The following is a 16,717-nucleotide window of genomic DNA, read 5'->3' as shown; positions in this document are numbered from 1 at the left end:
TTGACGCCAGTGAAGTGAAATAGCACAGACCTGGCACTAGAAAGAACAAATGTGGCACCCACTGCTCCTTTTAAGGACTGACTGGAGAAGCAGTAGGCCTCAGGGCAGGAGGTGAAGCAAACACAACAGTACCTTTGTGGGAGGAGAGAGGACTCTTCCAGGCCTGCCTCCTTCACAAGCTCTCTAGGACAAGTTCTCTGGGCACCTTAAAAAAAAAATCCCAATCATGCAGGCTTTTTCCCTTTTTCTTACAAACTCTGGGGACACCGTGTTTCCTTTCTCTCCAGCAGGGCAGCTGGCCTCAACCAAGAAAAAAGGTCAAAAGTCACCTTGTAGCCATCTATCAAAATGGAAATACCTAAACCCTAAGTTACAGAATCAGAGGGAAAGTCTGGGCCAATGGTTCTCAGATTTTAGTGTCAGAATCACCCGGAAGCTAGTCTGGGCTTCACCCTCTGAATCTCTCCTTCAGTTAGACTGGGATGGGGCCCAACACATGGCATTTCTAACAAGCTCCCAGGTGATGCTGACACTGATAGTCTGGGCACAGGGTGTAATGTCTACTATCTGCCCTTTCACGTTTTTTTCCAGGCGTCAATTTGCCCAGAGGGACAGATGCTCACTTGAAAATATATTACCTCCTTTGTATGTATTGTACTTTTATTCCCAAGATCTCCAAGCCCTGTCACATCTATTACCTCCAGCTGGTCTCATGAATTCCCATTTGGTTAAGAGAATAAAAGCCAGGCCAAGGCTGGAACCAGTGTCATTACTGGGTCTCTCAGTTTCCTATTTTCCAGTTCAGGGTCTCTTATAAGAGTACACTGCCTCCCCGCCCCCCACTCCCCAGGTCCTCTCCATGCTATGAGCTGCCCACACAGCAGGGAGCTGAGGTGGCCTCCAAGTCACAAGCTGGGCAGAGACCTCAACTCAGGACTCTGAACACCAAGGTAGCAGAAAGAGGTATATTTAAAAGGAATTCCTTGGTAGGGCAGCCGGGGTGGCTCAGCGGTTTAGCGCCACCTTAGGCCCAGGGCCTGATCTTGGAGACCCAGGATCAAGTCCCACATCGGGCTCCCTGCATGGAGCCTGCTTCTCCCTTTGCCCGCGTCTTTCTACCTCTGTGTGTGTCCCTCATGAATAAATAAATATAATCTTAAAAAAAAAAAAGGAATTCCTTGGTAATCCAGGCAGTTGCTTTTCTGGACAAGTTGGTTTGGGGACTTTTAAGTCCCAGTTGGCACACTGGAGGCACTAAATAAATAGTTTTTGAATTAATGCTAGTGGTTTATGGAAGATATTCTAGGGAAGTTAGAACCATATTTCTGTTTAACTGATAAGCTACTATAAAAGCAGATTTATTGAAGTTAAGAAAACCAGGCAGTAACAAAGATTGATTCTTGTTGGCATGACTAAATTTCTTGAGGTCAAGAATTGTTTGGGAATTTTCTAGTCTCTCAGTAGTAGCTTAACGAATGTTTATAGAATGCTTATATGGAAACTGGTCTGGCCCAGGTGCTCCTTACTGACCAGGTGGCTCTTGTACACAGTATATATTTGGAGCCATGGCTTTATCTGTACTTAGGATAGAAAGCCTGGTGATAAAAAATATGTATGTTTTTTAAATTAGCTATTGGAGGGAACAAAGAGCCTGATGCAGGTTTTCCGGCAGCAGAAACCCTGGGGCTAGGTCAGCAAGTAAAAGATGTGGGAACACAAGTGGATTACAACTGTGACACCACACTGCCACTAGGGCCAATTCTAACACAATGATCAACCCAGTGATCAACAAACTCTAAGCACCTACTACAATGTGCCAAGCACTGAGCTTAGCACTGGTCCTGTGAAATGAGCAAAGCCACTATGGTCCTTCCCTCTACTGAGGGAGCCAAGAAAGAAAAAGTATACAGCTGTGGCCCTTTTTGTTATTGCATTGCAATTCCAGAAATACCTCCATTCTCTGGCAACAGGAAGGGGAGGACAATTATTACCCCTTTTAAATAGCTGTGGTAGCCATAAAGCTTGGGACCTGACCTTTCATTTCCCCTTAAAAAATATGTAGAAACAAGTAGATGCACTCCACTCAGCATTTCAAAACAGGATATAAATACTCAACTGAAGAACACAGTATCTTAGAATTCCCTAGTGAAAACTGAAAAACAAGGTAGACAGAAAAGCTTCCCAAGCTGTGGTCTCATACTGTGCAGAAATCTAGAGCTGTTAGGAAGAAAAGTATTTTTTATGCTTAAAACTTCAGAGAACTACTTCTCTGCACCTCAGCATCATGGGGGAAAGAAATGATTCCAACACAGACTCAAGTCTAAACAGCTTAGCAGACTCCTGATCCTTTACCCTCCAAAACTTCACAAGAGAGGATTATCTCCTCCTTCAAACTCAGGCTGCCTGGGAGTGTGAGTGCACACAGTAATGTCTAATAGAAGTAAACACCTAGAAATGATCCTGGCAACCCAGGTTCAAAGCAGTTCAAGGAAAATAACCCCCTTTTTGCAGACCTCTCCTTGCTGATGGACAATTTTGCTGCTAATTTCTAACCCATGAAAATAAAGCTGTTCTGACCTCTGCTCCCCACCACCCCAGCCCTGTTCTGGCCAACAGGCTTTTGCTACACACACTGTATGGGTCCAGTGTGTGAAGCCGTGTGCAACTGCAAAAGCCACATGTCACCATCTATACAAAAGGGGGGGCTGACTAGAAGAACCTTGGAAACTCTTTCACTTCCCTTCTGTTCTGCCTTGCCAAGCCCTCTCACAGAAAGCCATTGTGTAGGCTGAAGAGGAAAATAAAAGAAGGGCGGACTTTTTCCATGCTCCCCTGCAGACTACAAGGTGATGTAAAAGCACAGAAGCTAGCCCCCAACAGCTCTGGAGAAGTGCAGGCCTCAGGGGGCCCCACTGACACTGGCTTCTCACTCTGCTTTGTATTGGGCAGCATTGTCTAATAATGAGCTCAGCTCAACCATGTGCCATGTATTTTGAGGCATAACTAATCCCTTATATTTTGCTTTTCACCCACATGTCTTTTATTGTTTGCTTTAGGGGGAGAAAAGGCCTTACCTTTGAAGCAACCTACACCTTCTCTCAGCCATTTGGCTCTCTTGCCTGCTCCACTGTAGACAAAGCTCTGACCAACCACTGTGGGCACATTAGTGCGACCCTCCCAGCGTTAGTACTTCTCGAACTATCTAGGCGCTGAAGGTTTAACAGGGAGAAAGGTGATGCTTATCAGGTGGCTTATCCTCACCTCAGCTCTCAGCCAGCTCAGTGTTTGTACTAATTCTTTTTCTTTTGGTAGTAATTCTTAATATGTATGCTTGCTGGTCCCTTAGCTTCCCCAGCTAGGCATCTGCTCAGAGACCCTTCAGAGCAGAACCTTTCAGAGGTTTTTAAATGTTGGTAAAAGGTGACTGAGCTAGGTATCACTGTTCATCTGACCCCAAGATTGCTTCTCAACTAAGATGCATTCCTACCACTCTTCACAATCAACTCAGTTAAGCCACCAGGCACAGAGAACATCAGGGCAATTGCTTTTTCCTCCTACACCTATTCATCAACATCTAACCACCACATCTCGGACCATCTCTTCTTCCAACCTCCACTCTTTCCCCAAGTGGTACGAAAGAGAAATGGCCAACTTACACAGGCATATGTAGAGTTCTTAGAATGTATTTTTGTTCACCTGAAAAATAAAACTTTTAAAAAATATACAGGACTTTTTGAGGACAGGTATATTTAAATGGCTGAATTATAAATAATGTCTCTGGTCATGTTGACAGCTAGAGCTGGAGCTAATGTCCCAATTCCAGTGAAGGCTTTAGAGTCAGGAGGCCAGCAGTTGGACCTATGAGTGGTCTCTCTAGACTCTTTAATCCATCCCAAAGTGGATTAGACAGTCCAGGATGCAGGGATGGGCGCAGGGGACTGGATTCCCAGATGTCCTCCTGCAAGTTTAAAGGATTCTTGGAATAAGATCAATTTACAAATTATTAAAATATAGCACTAAAAATTCACACAATAAATATAAATTACAGGCTATTATTGAAGTTATAAAGTGGCATTTTATGTTTCTTCCCCACCCCCAGACCCCCATCAAAAATTTAAAAAGGCCTCAAAGGCTTCCTAGTGACCAAAGTCACATCAGCTACTCAGAAATCTCCTCCAGCCAAGACACCTTGAGGGTGCTACCAGCCGGCTCCTAGGCTGACAGCTTAGCTGCTATTATCTTGCCCACAACAGAACATGGCTTAAAGCAAGACTTGTTGTCCTGTAAACTTGGGTCAGAGCTAACTAGAGTGTAGGCCAGAAAACTGGACACAAACTGTTTTAGGACTCAGGTGGATAAGTTTTTGTCTTTTTTTCAAGTGCCTAATTTCCCAAAAAGGAAACACTAAGGGGTTTGATATCTTGTCATTACCCACACTCAATTGACTAAAAGCAAGTGGCAGAAGGAAATGGAATCCAAATTGAGGATGTATAATTCTTGCTGTCCCAGAACTATACAGATGTCACTTCCCTTGGTGTTTCTCCTCTCAATCAAAGTATAGGCTGCATATAAGTAGGATTTATCAGGAGAGGTAAAGATAAACCAATGCAACTTTCCCACGGCTGGTCTATTAACTGGCTATCAAAGCACAATCCTGAGTTTGAAGCCCACCTTTTAGCCTTTCGGGTTCTCTAATACAATGCAAAACCAGAAAATGTGCTCAAAGCTCTGGTTTCACATCAGATTTCGCCCTAATTGCAGGGCTACGCAGTCACTGCAGGCTCAGGAAAGAGGGAAGGCAAGGGTGATTGATTACTGGAACAAGACGAGGTCTCGAGGAGCAGAAAATAAAATAAAAACACTTGTGAGCCACTCTACTTACAAAAGCTTGTTCTTCCTACAAGAACTCTGTGAGGAGAGAAGGCCAAGGATTGAAGCACAGAGGCACTGCTCTTTCCCTTCCTTCTTCCCTGGCCCATTTCCAGATACTTAGGGCTGCAACAGGAAGCCTCTTCCGTGGGGGCACGAGGGTGGGAAGAGGAGGGGATTAGTTTGTTCTCCACTCTCCCTAAACTGCTTCTACTTCTCCTAAGGTTTTCCACTATCCTTTCAAGTCTCAGGATGATTATACTCTTTTGGGTCATAAACCTATCTTTCTGAAATAGGAGGAACAGAGTGGGTGATGAAAACAACAGTGTTTGTGCCCTTCTGGCTAGCTGCACTTTGGGGGCCAGCAAATAGCCCTTGCATGACCCCATCAGTGGGTAGCTACCCAGGGTTGTGGGAGGATACATACAGTTCTGTGTAATTATAGCTTCTAGTGCATATGTCAACAACTATATACAGAGATCATCTATAAATTAAATGCATCTGTGGCCACTGCAACTAGGTTGACGTACCTGAGCTCCACTACTTTTGGTGCCCTCCTTGCGAGAGCTTCAGCTTATTAAAGAGCCCCTATAGCTCCCTCCTTCCCCAGAATCTTGGGGGAAAGCCCGAGTCACTCCTGCACGTAGGATACACAGGAGCTAGCGGCGAAGAAGGGTTCGGAGCTGGGATCTCCCCGCCCCTCCCCCCATTCCCTTTATGGCTCAGGGCCCTGGCGCAGCACGGTGCAGGGAAGACCAAACCCCAAACTCCCCACCCAGCCCCGCCGAATCGTGGTCCCTGGGCTGAAGAACCGGCTGCAGGCCACTCGCTCCCGGGGCGAGCTGGCGACCGTTGCGGGGAGGGAGGGCGTTCACTCCCGTGGGGGTCACTCCCGCGGGCTCTCCGCCCGTCCTGCTGCAAAGTCCTGCCTCCGGGCTTGGGGAGGGGAGAACGGTTCCTGGCCGCCCCCGGCGCGGAGGGGTTCAACGGCTCCCCGGCGCCACCGCCGCTTCCTCCTCGTCCTCCTCCGGCCCCCGCGGCCGCTCCAGCGGCCCGGCCAGGGGGCTGTCGGCAGAGGGCTCCGGGGGCACGGGCCGCGCCGCCTGCAGCGGGGGCGCGTCGCGCGGTGCCTCGCGGCGGGACGAGCCGGTGGCATTGGGCCCGGCCGCCGCCCCCGAAGTCCCGGACGGGCCGGTGGCGTTGGAGCCGCCGGGGGGCGGGCCGGCGGCTCCCCCCGAGGTCCCGGCGCCCACCGGCTGCCAGATGAGGCTGTAGTAGACGGCGAGCACGATGGCGGCCAGCGACACGGAGAGCACGTAGGCGAACACGGTGGCGAGCCGGACCCACTTCTTGTTGGTCTTGGCCGCCATCTTCGCCTTCTTGTCCCCGGTGTAGGTGGCCGGCTTGCCCCGCTCGGCCGGGGCCGCGTCGCGCTCCTTCATGGGGGGGCCCCGGCCTTTGCCCCGGTGCTCCACGGCCCCGGCTGGAGGGGGCCTGGCGGCCTGCGAGGACTGGACAAGGGGCGGCCCGGCGCCCTCCGCTCCCGGCAGCTCCGCGCTCCGCCGCCGCTCCTCACGCCGCGCGCCCGCAGCCCTCCACCGCGGCGCTGCAGCCGCCGCCGGGGCCTGGACCAGTCACTGCCGCCAGCGCCGCCGCCGCCGCCGGCCCGTCAGCTGCTTCCCCGCCGCCGCCACAGCCACAGCCGCCACAGCCGCCCGGCTCCGCGTCCCCATCCGCTGCCGCTGCCGCCGCCGCCGCCGCCTGCCCGGCCGCCGGCCGCCCGGTCTCCAGTGGCCGCGCGGACGGCGCGCTCCGCTCCAGCAGGGCTCCCCCACCTCGCGCGCCGGCAACAGGGGGCGGGGGGAGCGCTGCTCGGGGCTGCCTCTTAAAAGGGCGACGCCGGGGTCCGGAAATGCCGCGCGGGGAGGCGGGCTTCTGTGGCGCCGCGAGCTCCGCCGGGACGCCCCGTTAGGAGAGAGTTAAAGGAGGCCGGTTCTTAAAAGGGCAACGGCGCCGCAGCCCCGCGCGGGCTGGCGCGGCGGGGATGGGAGCCCCGGGAGCTTCTTTAAAAGGGGAACTGCGCCGTTCGGGGCGGGGCGCGGAACTGGAAAGGGGGCGGGGCGGGGCGGGGCGGGGCGGGGCGGTCTGAGCCAGGAGCTGTCAACTCCTCTGGCGCCTCTGTCCTCCGCTCCCGACTGTCCCAAGTGCCCGGTGCAATAGCAGCAGCGGCTGCGGCCCGCAGGCCTTAGTATACCCCCCAAAGTGGGGGTGATGACGCGCGCGTGTCCTCGCGTGTTCTCGCCCCGCTCCACGTACCTTCCGAGCGGGTCTCGGGGACCCCTTCGCTCCCGGTGGGCCTGGCCCTCATCCCGCACCGGCAGCTAAGGAGCCTGGCACCCTCCCTCACTCTGCTGGCAGCCGGTCGCGCCCCGTCACCACCGCCACCCTGCCCCCGCCCCCGGCCCCGGCCCCGGCCCCGGCTGGCCTTCCGGGCTCTGCTGAAACCTTCCCGATTCCCTTCCTTATTCTCTTAGAGTCCGGGTCACGCAGCGCAGACCTTTCAAAGTTTCTGGGGCAGAGCCACGCGCTGAGCTGAGCTCTCCAGACTCGCCTTCCATCGTAGTCCCGAAGCGCGCAGCGGGTCCCTCATCCAGCTTTTCCGGGCTTCCGACTTCCAGCTTTGGGTTTGATTTGGACGCAAGGAACTGCGCTGGTGGCTCTCGGACCTCTCCCCTCCTCGGATTCCCTCTGGGCCTCAGAGTCTGGGCTGTTGTTCCTCCTCTCCGCCTTCCCTTATGAGGTGTGTCCTCCCTCGTGGTAGCCGCTTTCCCCTGTGCCTTCCTGCCCTTCTGCCCTCCTCTCTCTTGCTTTCTGTTCTCCCCACTCCCTCTGTAGAAGGCTTTCCAGAATTTATGGTTCCCTCCTCCCTGAATTCTACTCCCTGTGTTCCCAGAGCTGGGGCGTGTGTACTGCCTGGATGTCTTAGTGGGTATGTGAGAGATTGTGCCTGTGTGGTGGGGGTGGGGTGGGGGAGAGGGCTGTGGCGGTGATGGGATCCTGTGTGTGCAGGCCCCTTCCCCCTTCACGTGTGATCGTGACCCCTGACTCTGTGGGACAGGACCCTCTCTGCCCTTCCCATTTCCCCTCCTCCACAAGAATCTTTGCCTTCTATTTTTTTCTTTTAAATATTTTACTTATTTATTCATGAGACACACGCATAGAGAGAGGCAGAGACATAGGCAGTGGGAGAAGCAGACTCCCCACTGAGCAAGGAGCCCAACGTGGGGCTCCCTCCCAGGACCCCCGATCATGACCTGAGCCAAAGGCAGACACTCAGCCACTGAGCCACCCTGATGCCCCAAATCTTTGCCTTCTAGACACCTGTCCCTTTACAAGGGAGCTCCTCCCCAGCACTGCTGCTCTGCTACCTCAGCCAAACAGAAATCAGCTGGCTGCCGGAGCTGAGGGTGTTGATCAGCTGCTTAAACCAGGGGCCTATAACCCAGCCTTTCTCTCTCATTCCTGAGATCCAGGTGTGAGTCTGCCACTCGCAGTGGTCAACTGGATGCGATTTCCAGGAATACCCTAGCCTGCCTTTGTACTTCTGAGAAATTTTAAGGACATCCAAAATTTGGAATGTTAATTGCCTTTTGTGGGCTGATGGGGAAAAGACAACTACTCCTTCCCCATCCTGCTCCCAGGGTGGCCTGTTAAGTTAAAATTTCTGAATTGTCTCTGGATGTTGTCCTCTCTTCTCTCCCCTGCTTTTTGGTCTTCCTGACAGAACTGATCAGATCAGCTATACCAAGGTGAATTATTTTGAAAGATTCCAGGCAAGGCCAACCCAAAGCCTCCTTCCATCCTCTTTCTTTGAGTGTACTCCATATTAAGTAAACTTCTTTCTTCTTGCTTGGTTCCCAGTGGGGTAGATGAACAGCATGTCACTCTTTTCTATGCTAAGGAATAAATATACTTAAAGCCCTTACTGAATTCGTCTCACCCTGTTCTTTTCCAAACTAAACAGTGCCAGATTCTTTAACCTGTCATCAATAAGCCCTATTTATTATCTGGATTTACATAGTGTCTTTTACTCTGGGAACTCAAAATGCTTTCAGATATAATGGAGTCTGATCTCCCTGGTGCCTGAGCCATTAAGAAACCATTAGTGTATTCCTGGTGCAGGCAACCCAGTGGCCCCCTAGTGGCCTGAAAGTGAAATGCTCCTCTAAATGCCTCTCCCCAACCCAAGGGTAATTAGAGACCAAGAAATCAGAAAATCAAGGCAGCTTGGGGACAGAATAGGCCCCACAGGTCATCTTTTGTTAATGCCCCCAAGGGGCCTAAGACCTCCTCCAACATCTCTGCGGATCCCTGTCCAGCGACAGCTATCCAGAGATAGCCATGATGGTGTACCTTACTTTCTGCTCTATAAAGCAGCCTTTCCAGCTCTGGAACGTTTTGACCTATTATAACAGTAGCGACATCCTTGCTCTTATTATGTGCTGGCTCCAAATTAAGCCCTTATATGCTTCATCTCATTTGTCTCACGACAATCTATCAGGTAGTGACTACTTATCTCCATCTTCAAAGTGAAGAAAGAGCCCCAAAGAAAGCTAAGTAACTTGCTCAAGGTCACATAGCTAGATAGACTTCAAACTTGAGTCATTCTGACTCTAGGGCCTTAGGTTCTCTGAACCCTGCTCTACTCTGCCTCATAGGTGGAGCTGAAATGTGTCTCTGTAGTGAGGGTACCCTCAGATCAGGGTGGAAGTACTCCTTCTTCTAACTGCCAGGAGTGTTGGCTACTGATGGCTCACAGCTTCCAGTGTCCCTGGGAATTGCTCTCAGATGCCAAAGGAAGCTGCCTCTCTCTTTTGGCCTACAAGACCAATAAGTAAGGGTCAAGTTGCAACAAAACCCAACCAGAGATGTTTAGGGACCTACTAGGAAAGGAAGAGGGCTATATCTGCAAGGAGCTACAAAAGTAATCAACATGTACTGGCAGGAGCCCGGAGAGGAGGTATAGGCTGGATCAATGGGGAGCTGAACCTGAATATTAAGTTAAGAAAAGAAGGAGAGTGTATTGATATGGGAGCACTCTCAGGTGATATAGGATTTAATACCCTGACAAAGATCCTGGGAGACAGGGGAAAGGCAATGGTCAGTCAAGGGAAATGAAAATGCCAGAATTGCCATAGCAGAAGATGGAAGAAGGGTTTGAAAAGCTCAGGGAAATGAGCCTGCTATATGATCAGTCCTCTATGTAAGGCCAGAAACCCACTTCAGTCCTGTAGGAAGGCCCAGAGGATACTCTGGTTATCTTTTTTTTTTTTTTTTTTTTTTTTACTCTGGTTATCAAAGCAAAGAGGAATGCACTGGGAGGAGCTTTGTTTGGCTGTCCTCTCCAGGCCAGGGCTGACAGCAGAGGTCATTACAGCACTGGCTCTTTGATAGTGATGAGGACGATAGGACCATGAGATAATAGAATCCAGAGGCTGGTGCAACCACTGTGATGAGCAGCAAGTTGGACTGGCAATAGAAGGTCCTGACAGTAGAGCTAGGCAGACAGTGGATAGAACATAGCATCCCTAGGGCAAACTAGATGGGCCGCCAGTAATGGTTTTGCTCAAACTATGCCAGTGGTTCTCGAACTTTCTGGTCTCAAGAGCACTTTGCACTCTTGAAAACCAATGTCTCCAAAGAGCTTTTGTTTATAGGGGCTATATCTATCAACATTTACCATATTAGAAATAAGACTGAGAAAAATTTTTTCTTTTTTTTTTTAATTGGAGTTCAATTTGCCAACATATAGCGTATCACCCAGTGCTCATCCCATCAAGTGCCCCCCTCAGTACCCGTCACCCAGTCACCCCAACCCCCCGCCCACCTCCCTTTCCACTACCCCTTGTTCGTTTCCCAGAGTTAGGAGTCTCTCATGTTCTAAGACCGAGAAATTTATAAAATGTTTATCAATTAATTAAAAAAACAATTAGCCCATTATATGTTAAAATCAAGAGTATATTTTTATGAAAAAGAACTATTTAGGAAAGAAAAAAAGTTGAAAGAGTATCTTTTTTCACACTTTGGCAAATCTTTTAAAAGTGGCTTTATGGAAGACAGCTGGATTCTCATATCTACTTCTATTGGCAATATGTTGTTTTGGTTAAAATATATGAAGAAAATCTGGCCTGACCCAGATATGGAATTGAGAAAGACAGAAGCATTTTAATAGCCTTTTCACATAATTTGAGATTACACCAAAACTCAACAAGTAGTATTTTCTTAAATGGTAGTTGTACTGTAGAATATAAAACTATATCAATGAACTCATTCACATTAAAGTCTATTAATCTGCCCTGCACTATGAATGGCTCTTGTACCCTTGTATAGTTTTATAACATCCTGCTTTGGTCATTTGGAAAATAATGGCTCGTTGGATTACACAGATCTTTCAAATATTGATACAATTTCATTATACAATATTAAAAATTATATTTGTTAATATCAGAAAAAGTTTATTGGAATCTGTCAAACTCATGATAGTGCATATAAATTTTCTAAAGTTCTAATTTTCACAGAAAGCTCAAATCTTAAAATTAGTCACAAATACTATTCATTGTTTTCCCCAAAGGGACAGGCTTACTTGTTTTGAATTAGACAAAACATCTGCCAAATAGCCACATCTTAATAACCATAGTTTTTCTATCAGTTATTCTTGCAAGTGAAAATGGTATTCCATGAAAAAAAATAGTTCAGCTGATAACTCAGTGGCACAGTGGTTCATAAGACAGACCCATTATACTTGGGTGTGCAGTATAGTACTTTCCATCTAATATTATCTGTTTATTTTTTCAATTTTTTTGTTTAGTTTTTAAGTAGGCTCTGTGCCCAGTGTGGAGCCCAATGTGAGGCTTGAACTCAGGACCCTGAGATCAAGACCTGCGCTGAGATCAAGAGTTGGATACATAACCGACTAAGCCACCCAGGCACCCTTAATAGATTTTTTTATTTTTAAGTAATCTCTCCACCCCATGAGGAGCTTGAACTCACAACTCCAAGGTCAAGAGTTGCACACTGCATGGAGACAGCCAGATTCCCCAATCACAGAGGATATTTAAAAGACATGTATTTAAGGGTCATGATTTAATCAATTTTAGCAATTTTTATTGCATCATTAAGGATACTCTGAAGTGAATTGACTCTTTTTCCTCTCCCTCCATCCTCTCTTTGTTTCCTTTCTTTCTTCATTCTGTCTTTACTATGAACTACTGGAACAGTTGGCGCCACTGCCTTGGTTTGTTAAAGTTCCAGCAGATTTATCTACCATTGCTTTTGCATCATCAGTGCAAATGTCTAGGCAATTTTGACCTTATGAAATCTCTGAAATGGCATCAGAACCTCCAAAGATCTGCAGACGACACGCAAAATTCCTGAGCTGTACGATGAAAAGAAATCAAGAATGAAAGGCCAGGAGATTGATGGCAGTTGTTCCAGTATAAAGTCACAATACCTTGTCCAGTTTCCAGATCTGATTCAATTTTCAAATCTAGAAACTGCTGACTAAAGGAGAGGTTAGGTCCCTAGGAGGAAGACTTTTGGAATACTATGGCAATACAGCAATGGCTTCACTAGTCCTTCCTCAGTGGGACCCATGGCCATTTACTTGGGTTACTGTACACTGGGGGGGAGTGAAATGGCCAAACATTTTAAGGGCATGCACTATCTGAATTATATTGATATCTGGGGACCTGAATCATCATCATGACTCCCTAGAAGAGTGGCCCCTGGGTAAAAATATGTATAGGCTCACAGGATGTAGCAAATGTCGGTTAAAGGCCTAGAAAAAGCAATATTGGGGAATTGGGAACAAGAAGGCCTTAGGGAGAGGCATGTAGATGTATTTATGAGAATGAGCACAATGTGAAGATCTACACATTGCATTTTTTTAAAAAATGTTATTTATTTATTCATGAGAGACACACACACACAGAGAGAGAGAGAAAGAGAGAGAGAGAGAGGCAGAGACATAGGCAGGGGGAGAAGCAAGCTCCATGCAGGGAGCCCGATGATCCTGGGATTCCAGGATCACGCCCTGGGCCGAACGCAGGCACTCAACCACTCAACCACTGAGCCACCCAGCCGTCCCTATATATTGCATGTTAATGTCCATCTGAGAGCCTCCACCAGAGGAGACACTAAATAACCAAGTAGATAGAATGACTTGGCTTAGCTGATGTTTGCCAGCCTCTGTCATCAACCACTCACACTGGCACAATGAGCACATAGATAAAGTGGCCATGTTGGCACAGATGGAGGCTACACATAGGCATATTGTATATGGTGGCAGGGGTAGGCCCAACAGAATGGTATCCCACTCACCAAAGCTTAGCTAACAATTGTGGCTACCAAATGTTCAGCCTGCCAGCAACTGATGGCCAACAAGCCACTTGGTAACAAGTTGATGACACTGGACCTGCTCTTCTCCGGAATGTTGGTGATTAATCTTGACTTGAATCAGCAAATATTCTGGATATGGATTTCTCTTTCCTGCTAAAGGCTTCAATCAGCTCCACTCCCTGAGGGCTTAAAGAGTATTTCATTTACTGACATGGACTCTCATATACCATCATATCAGATCAAGAGCAAAAGATCATGGAATCTTCTGGAACTATCACATATTTTGCCACCCACTTGTGAATAGAGCTGATAGAGTAAAAGAATAGCATTTCAAAGGTGCAGCTGAAGGACCATTTTAGAGATGATGGGACACCACGCTCCAGGATGAAGTGTGCACCCTATTCAATAACTATAATATAATTCTATTGCCAAATGGGTGTGATACCAAGGTCCAGAAGACAAGATGTGAAAATAGGAATAATCCTAGTTAATATCACTCCCAGTGACCCTTTTGGGGGAATTTGTGGTTCCTATTCCTAGTTTCAGGCTCTCCAGGTATAGAGAATCTGGTTCCCAGATGTAAACACTTCCACTAAGGGACAGAACAAGAATCTCATAAACTTTAAGTGTGGCTGCTTTCTGTTCTTCAAATGCCTTGTGCCGAAAGACCAGCAGGAAAAAAAAAAAAAAAAAAGAATCACATCCTTGTAGAGGTATTTGACCCTGATCCTTTGGAAGATTTAGGTTTGCTGCCACCATGGGGTCAGGGAAGAATATGTTTGGCACCCAGGTCATCCACTAGGGTACCTCTTGATACACACTTGCCCAGTTTTGATAGTAAGTGGACAAATGCAGTGACATGGTTTGAGAGGGACATGGTGGTTAGGGGCTCATATTCCTTAGGATTGAGGATCTGAGTCATTTTACCATGTAATCCAACTAGACCTGTAGACGTACAAGTTGACAATAAAAGAATCTAGAATGAGTAATGGTTGGGGAGTGGGGGACACTGAATATCAGTTATGTCACCAAGACAAGCTGCAGTTGTGGGGACTATATCCCACTTACCTTCTTGTAAGTTTCCCAGGGAAAGCAATCATCAGAATCCTGGAGGGGTGATTCCATGGAGAGCAAGCAGATGAGGCAAGTAGGTCTGAATCCTGCAAAGTGGGGATTGCGATGGTTGCTATGGTGCACTACCCAGATCGTGCCTTTGGGACAAAGAAGCTTATCCCCACACGTTACCAGAAGTGCTAGCTGCTGATGGCTGAGAGATGAGTCTCTCCCCAGGGAATTCTTTTTTATTTATTTTTTAATATTTTACTTATTTATTTATGAAGGACACACAGAGAGAGAGGCAGAGGGAGAAGCATTCTCCATGTAGGGAGCCCAATGCAGGACTGGATCCTGGGACCCCAGGACCACGCAGGCGCTAAACCGCTGAGCTACCCAGGGATCCCTCCCCAGGGAAATCCTTAAACCACCAAAGGGAAGTGCCTTGCCTGACTTCATGAGCCCTTCCTAGGGATAGTCTGGCCAATGTAGGGGGTTCAAAGGACCAGTCCTCTTGCCCTCCTTGGGGCCATCTCAACTTGCCTGTGAACCCTAAACCTCCTTTGTAGGAGAGTCCTTTGTTGTGACTACATCATTGACCAGTTTCTACCCACTGCCTCCCCACCCCCAATCCTGATTCCTTCACTCCCTCAGGTGTACTGTGTTGCTTCTGAGAGCACCTCCCAATAAACTTCCTGCAAGCAAATCTGTCTCATAATGTTTCATGAGGTCACCTAAGACTCTAACTTTTAGGAACCCAGAGGACAAGTCTAATCATCTGAAGGGGGACCTCGTGGACCATCTGTGTCTTCTCTGCTGGTTTCCTCTAGCAGTCCTCACAGCATGTTGTGTGCTTCGTACAGCCTCGCTGCCCTTTGCAAAATATTCTGCTTGTGCGTTTCCCCATGATGAAACAACCTGAACAGAAGCTGGTGATCTGACATGCATGCCAAGAATGAGAATGGACTGAGTCTCCCCATCTACCCATCCCAGGTCCAGACTCAGAGGGTCTGGATGCAGCCAGTTTCCCGGTGTTCCCAGAGCTTTCCAGGCAATTCTGATATCAAGATGGAGGATCACCGGGCTCAGTACTTGAATTTCGCAGCCCGAGAGTCTGTCCGCTTAGTTAGCAGCCTTTTCATTTGACTCATATGGAGTTGGCTGTCAGCGCAAACCCTCAGTTTTATTCACACGTGCTTCTGCTAAGCCGCCACTTCCCCACCCTGTCCTTGTACAGATGGTGCCTTGGAGCCAAGCCCAGATCTCTCAGTTAAGCCCTGTTCATTTTACCTTGTGAGGTTCAGGCTGTTGCTCCAGCAGGTTAGGATGTTTGGGGATCCTGGGTGTGTCTGCCAACATATTCCCTGTCCTCACTGGCTTCCTGTTACTCACAAAGGTGAGGGGCTTGGTCACTGAGGCTTTACCCAGGCCCTGATAAAAAGGTGGACCAGCACAGGAGGAAGGACAAAGCCAGCTTTGAGAGAGCATTCCTTAGGTGCAATGCACCACACCCACCTGGAGAAGGGCATCTAACTTATTTCCTTTACTCTTAGAAAAGCCAGTCTATTTCACAGACAGATAAACAGAGGCAGAGAATATGAATACTGCGCCCAAGAACACCTTGCTGGGGTAGAAGCCAATCTCCCTTGCCATTTTTGGCTCTCATCTCTAGGTTTATCACCTCTCAGAGGAAAGGCAGGAGACAAAAGTGACGAGGTTGGCCCTTCTGATTAGAAAGAGAAAGAGTTTTAGAGTTGGAAGGAATCTTAGAAATAATCACAAGCTTAATAGATGAGGGAACTCGGGTAATAACTTGCCAGGATCTCACAGCAAAACTTTGCGCCGGTTGAGACTAAAATCTGGGTTTTTGAGGATGGGTCCAGGGCTCACTCAGCTATACCTTCAGGTAAGTTTGATGGCACTTCAAAGGGAAACACACATGGGTTACCTGTGTGACTCTGTTAAGCGTAGGACTCTTGATTTTGGCTCAGGTCATGATCTCATGGGTCGTGGGATCCAGCCCTATGATGGGCTCAGCATGGAGTCTGCTTGAGATTCTTTCCCGCTTCCTCTCCCTCCCTTCTTGCCCTACTGCCCACCCCACCCCCATACATGGTGTCTCTCTCAAATAAATAAATATGTATTTTAAATTAAATATATGTACATATTTATATTTAATTTATATATATGAATATATGTATATATTCTTTCTCCTTTTCTTTCTGCCCCTCTCCTCTCTCTCTTTTTTTTAAAGATTTTATTTATTTATTCATGATAGTCACACAGAGAGAGACAGAGAGGCAGAGACACAGGCAGAGGGAGAAGCAGGCTCCATGCAGGGAGCCCGACGTGGGATTCGACTCCGGGTCTCCAGGATCGCGCCCCGGGCCAAAGGCAG

General features: G+C 48.3%; 1 protein-coding gene across 1 annotated transcript; it reads right to left on the bottom strand.

The window, feature by feature from the left end:
- Window positions 1-3,663: 3,663 nt before the first annotated feature.
- Window positions 3,664-6,759, bottom strand: INAFM2 (InaF motif containing 2). The gene has a single exon (XM_055316581.1). It carries the CDS (start codon window positions 6,309-6,311, stop codon window positions 5,853-5,855), a length of 459 nt encoding a protein of 152 aa, XP_055172556.1. The 5' UTR covers window positions 6,312-6,759; the 3' UTR covers window positions 3,664-5,852.
- Window positions 6,760-16,717: the final 9,958 nt, after the last annotated feature.

Source organism: Nyctereutes procyonoides, unplaced genomic scaffold (assembly GCF_905146905.1).
Source record: "Nyctereutes procyonoides isolate TBG_1078 unplaced genomic scaffold, NYPRO_anot_genome, whole genome shotgun sequence".
Taxonomy (NCBI): Eukaryota; Metazoa; Chordata; class Mammalia; order Carnivora; family Canidae; genus Nyctereutes; species Nyctereutes procyonoides.
The sequence above is the reverse complement of the archived record's forward strand: the minus strand, read 5'-3'. Positions and strand labels throughout refer to the sequence as shown.

Coding starts and splice junctions, on each gene's coding strand:
- INAFM2 (XM_055316581.1), bottom strand. CDS start 6,311: ATGAAGGAGCGCGACGCGGCCCCGGCCGAGCGGGGCAAGCCGGCCACC.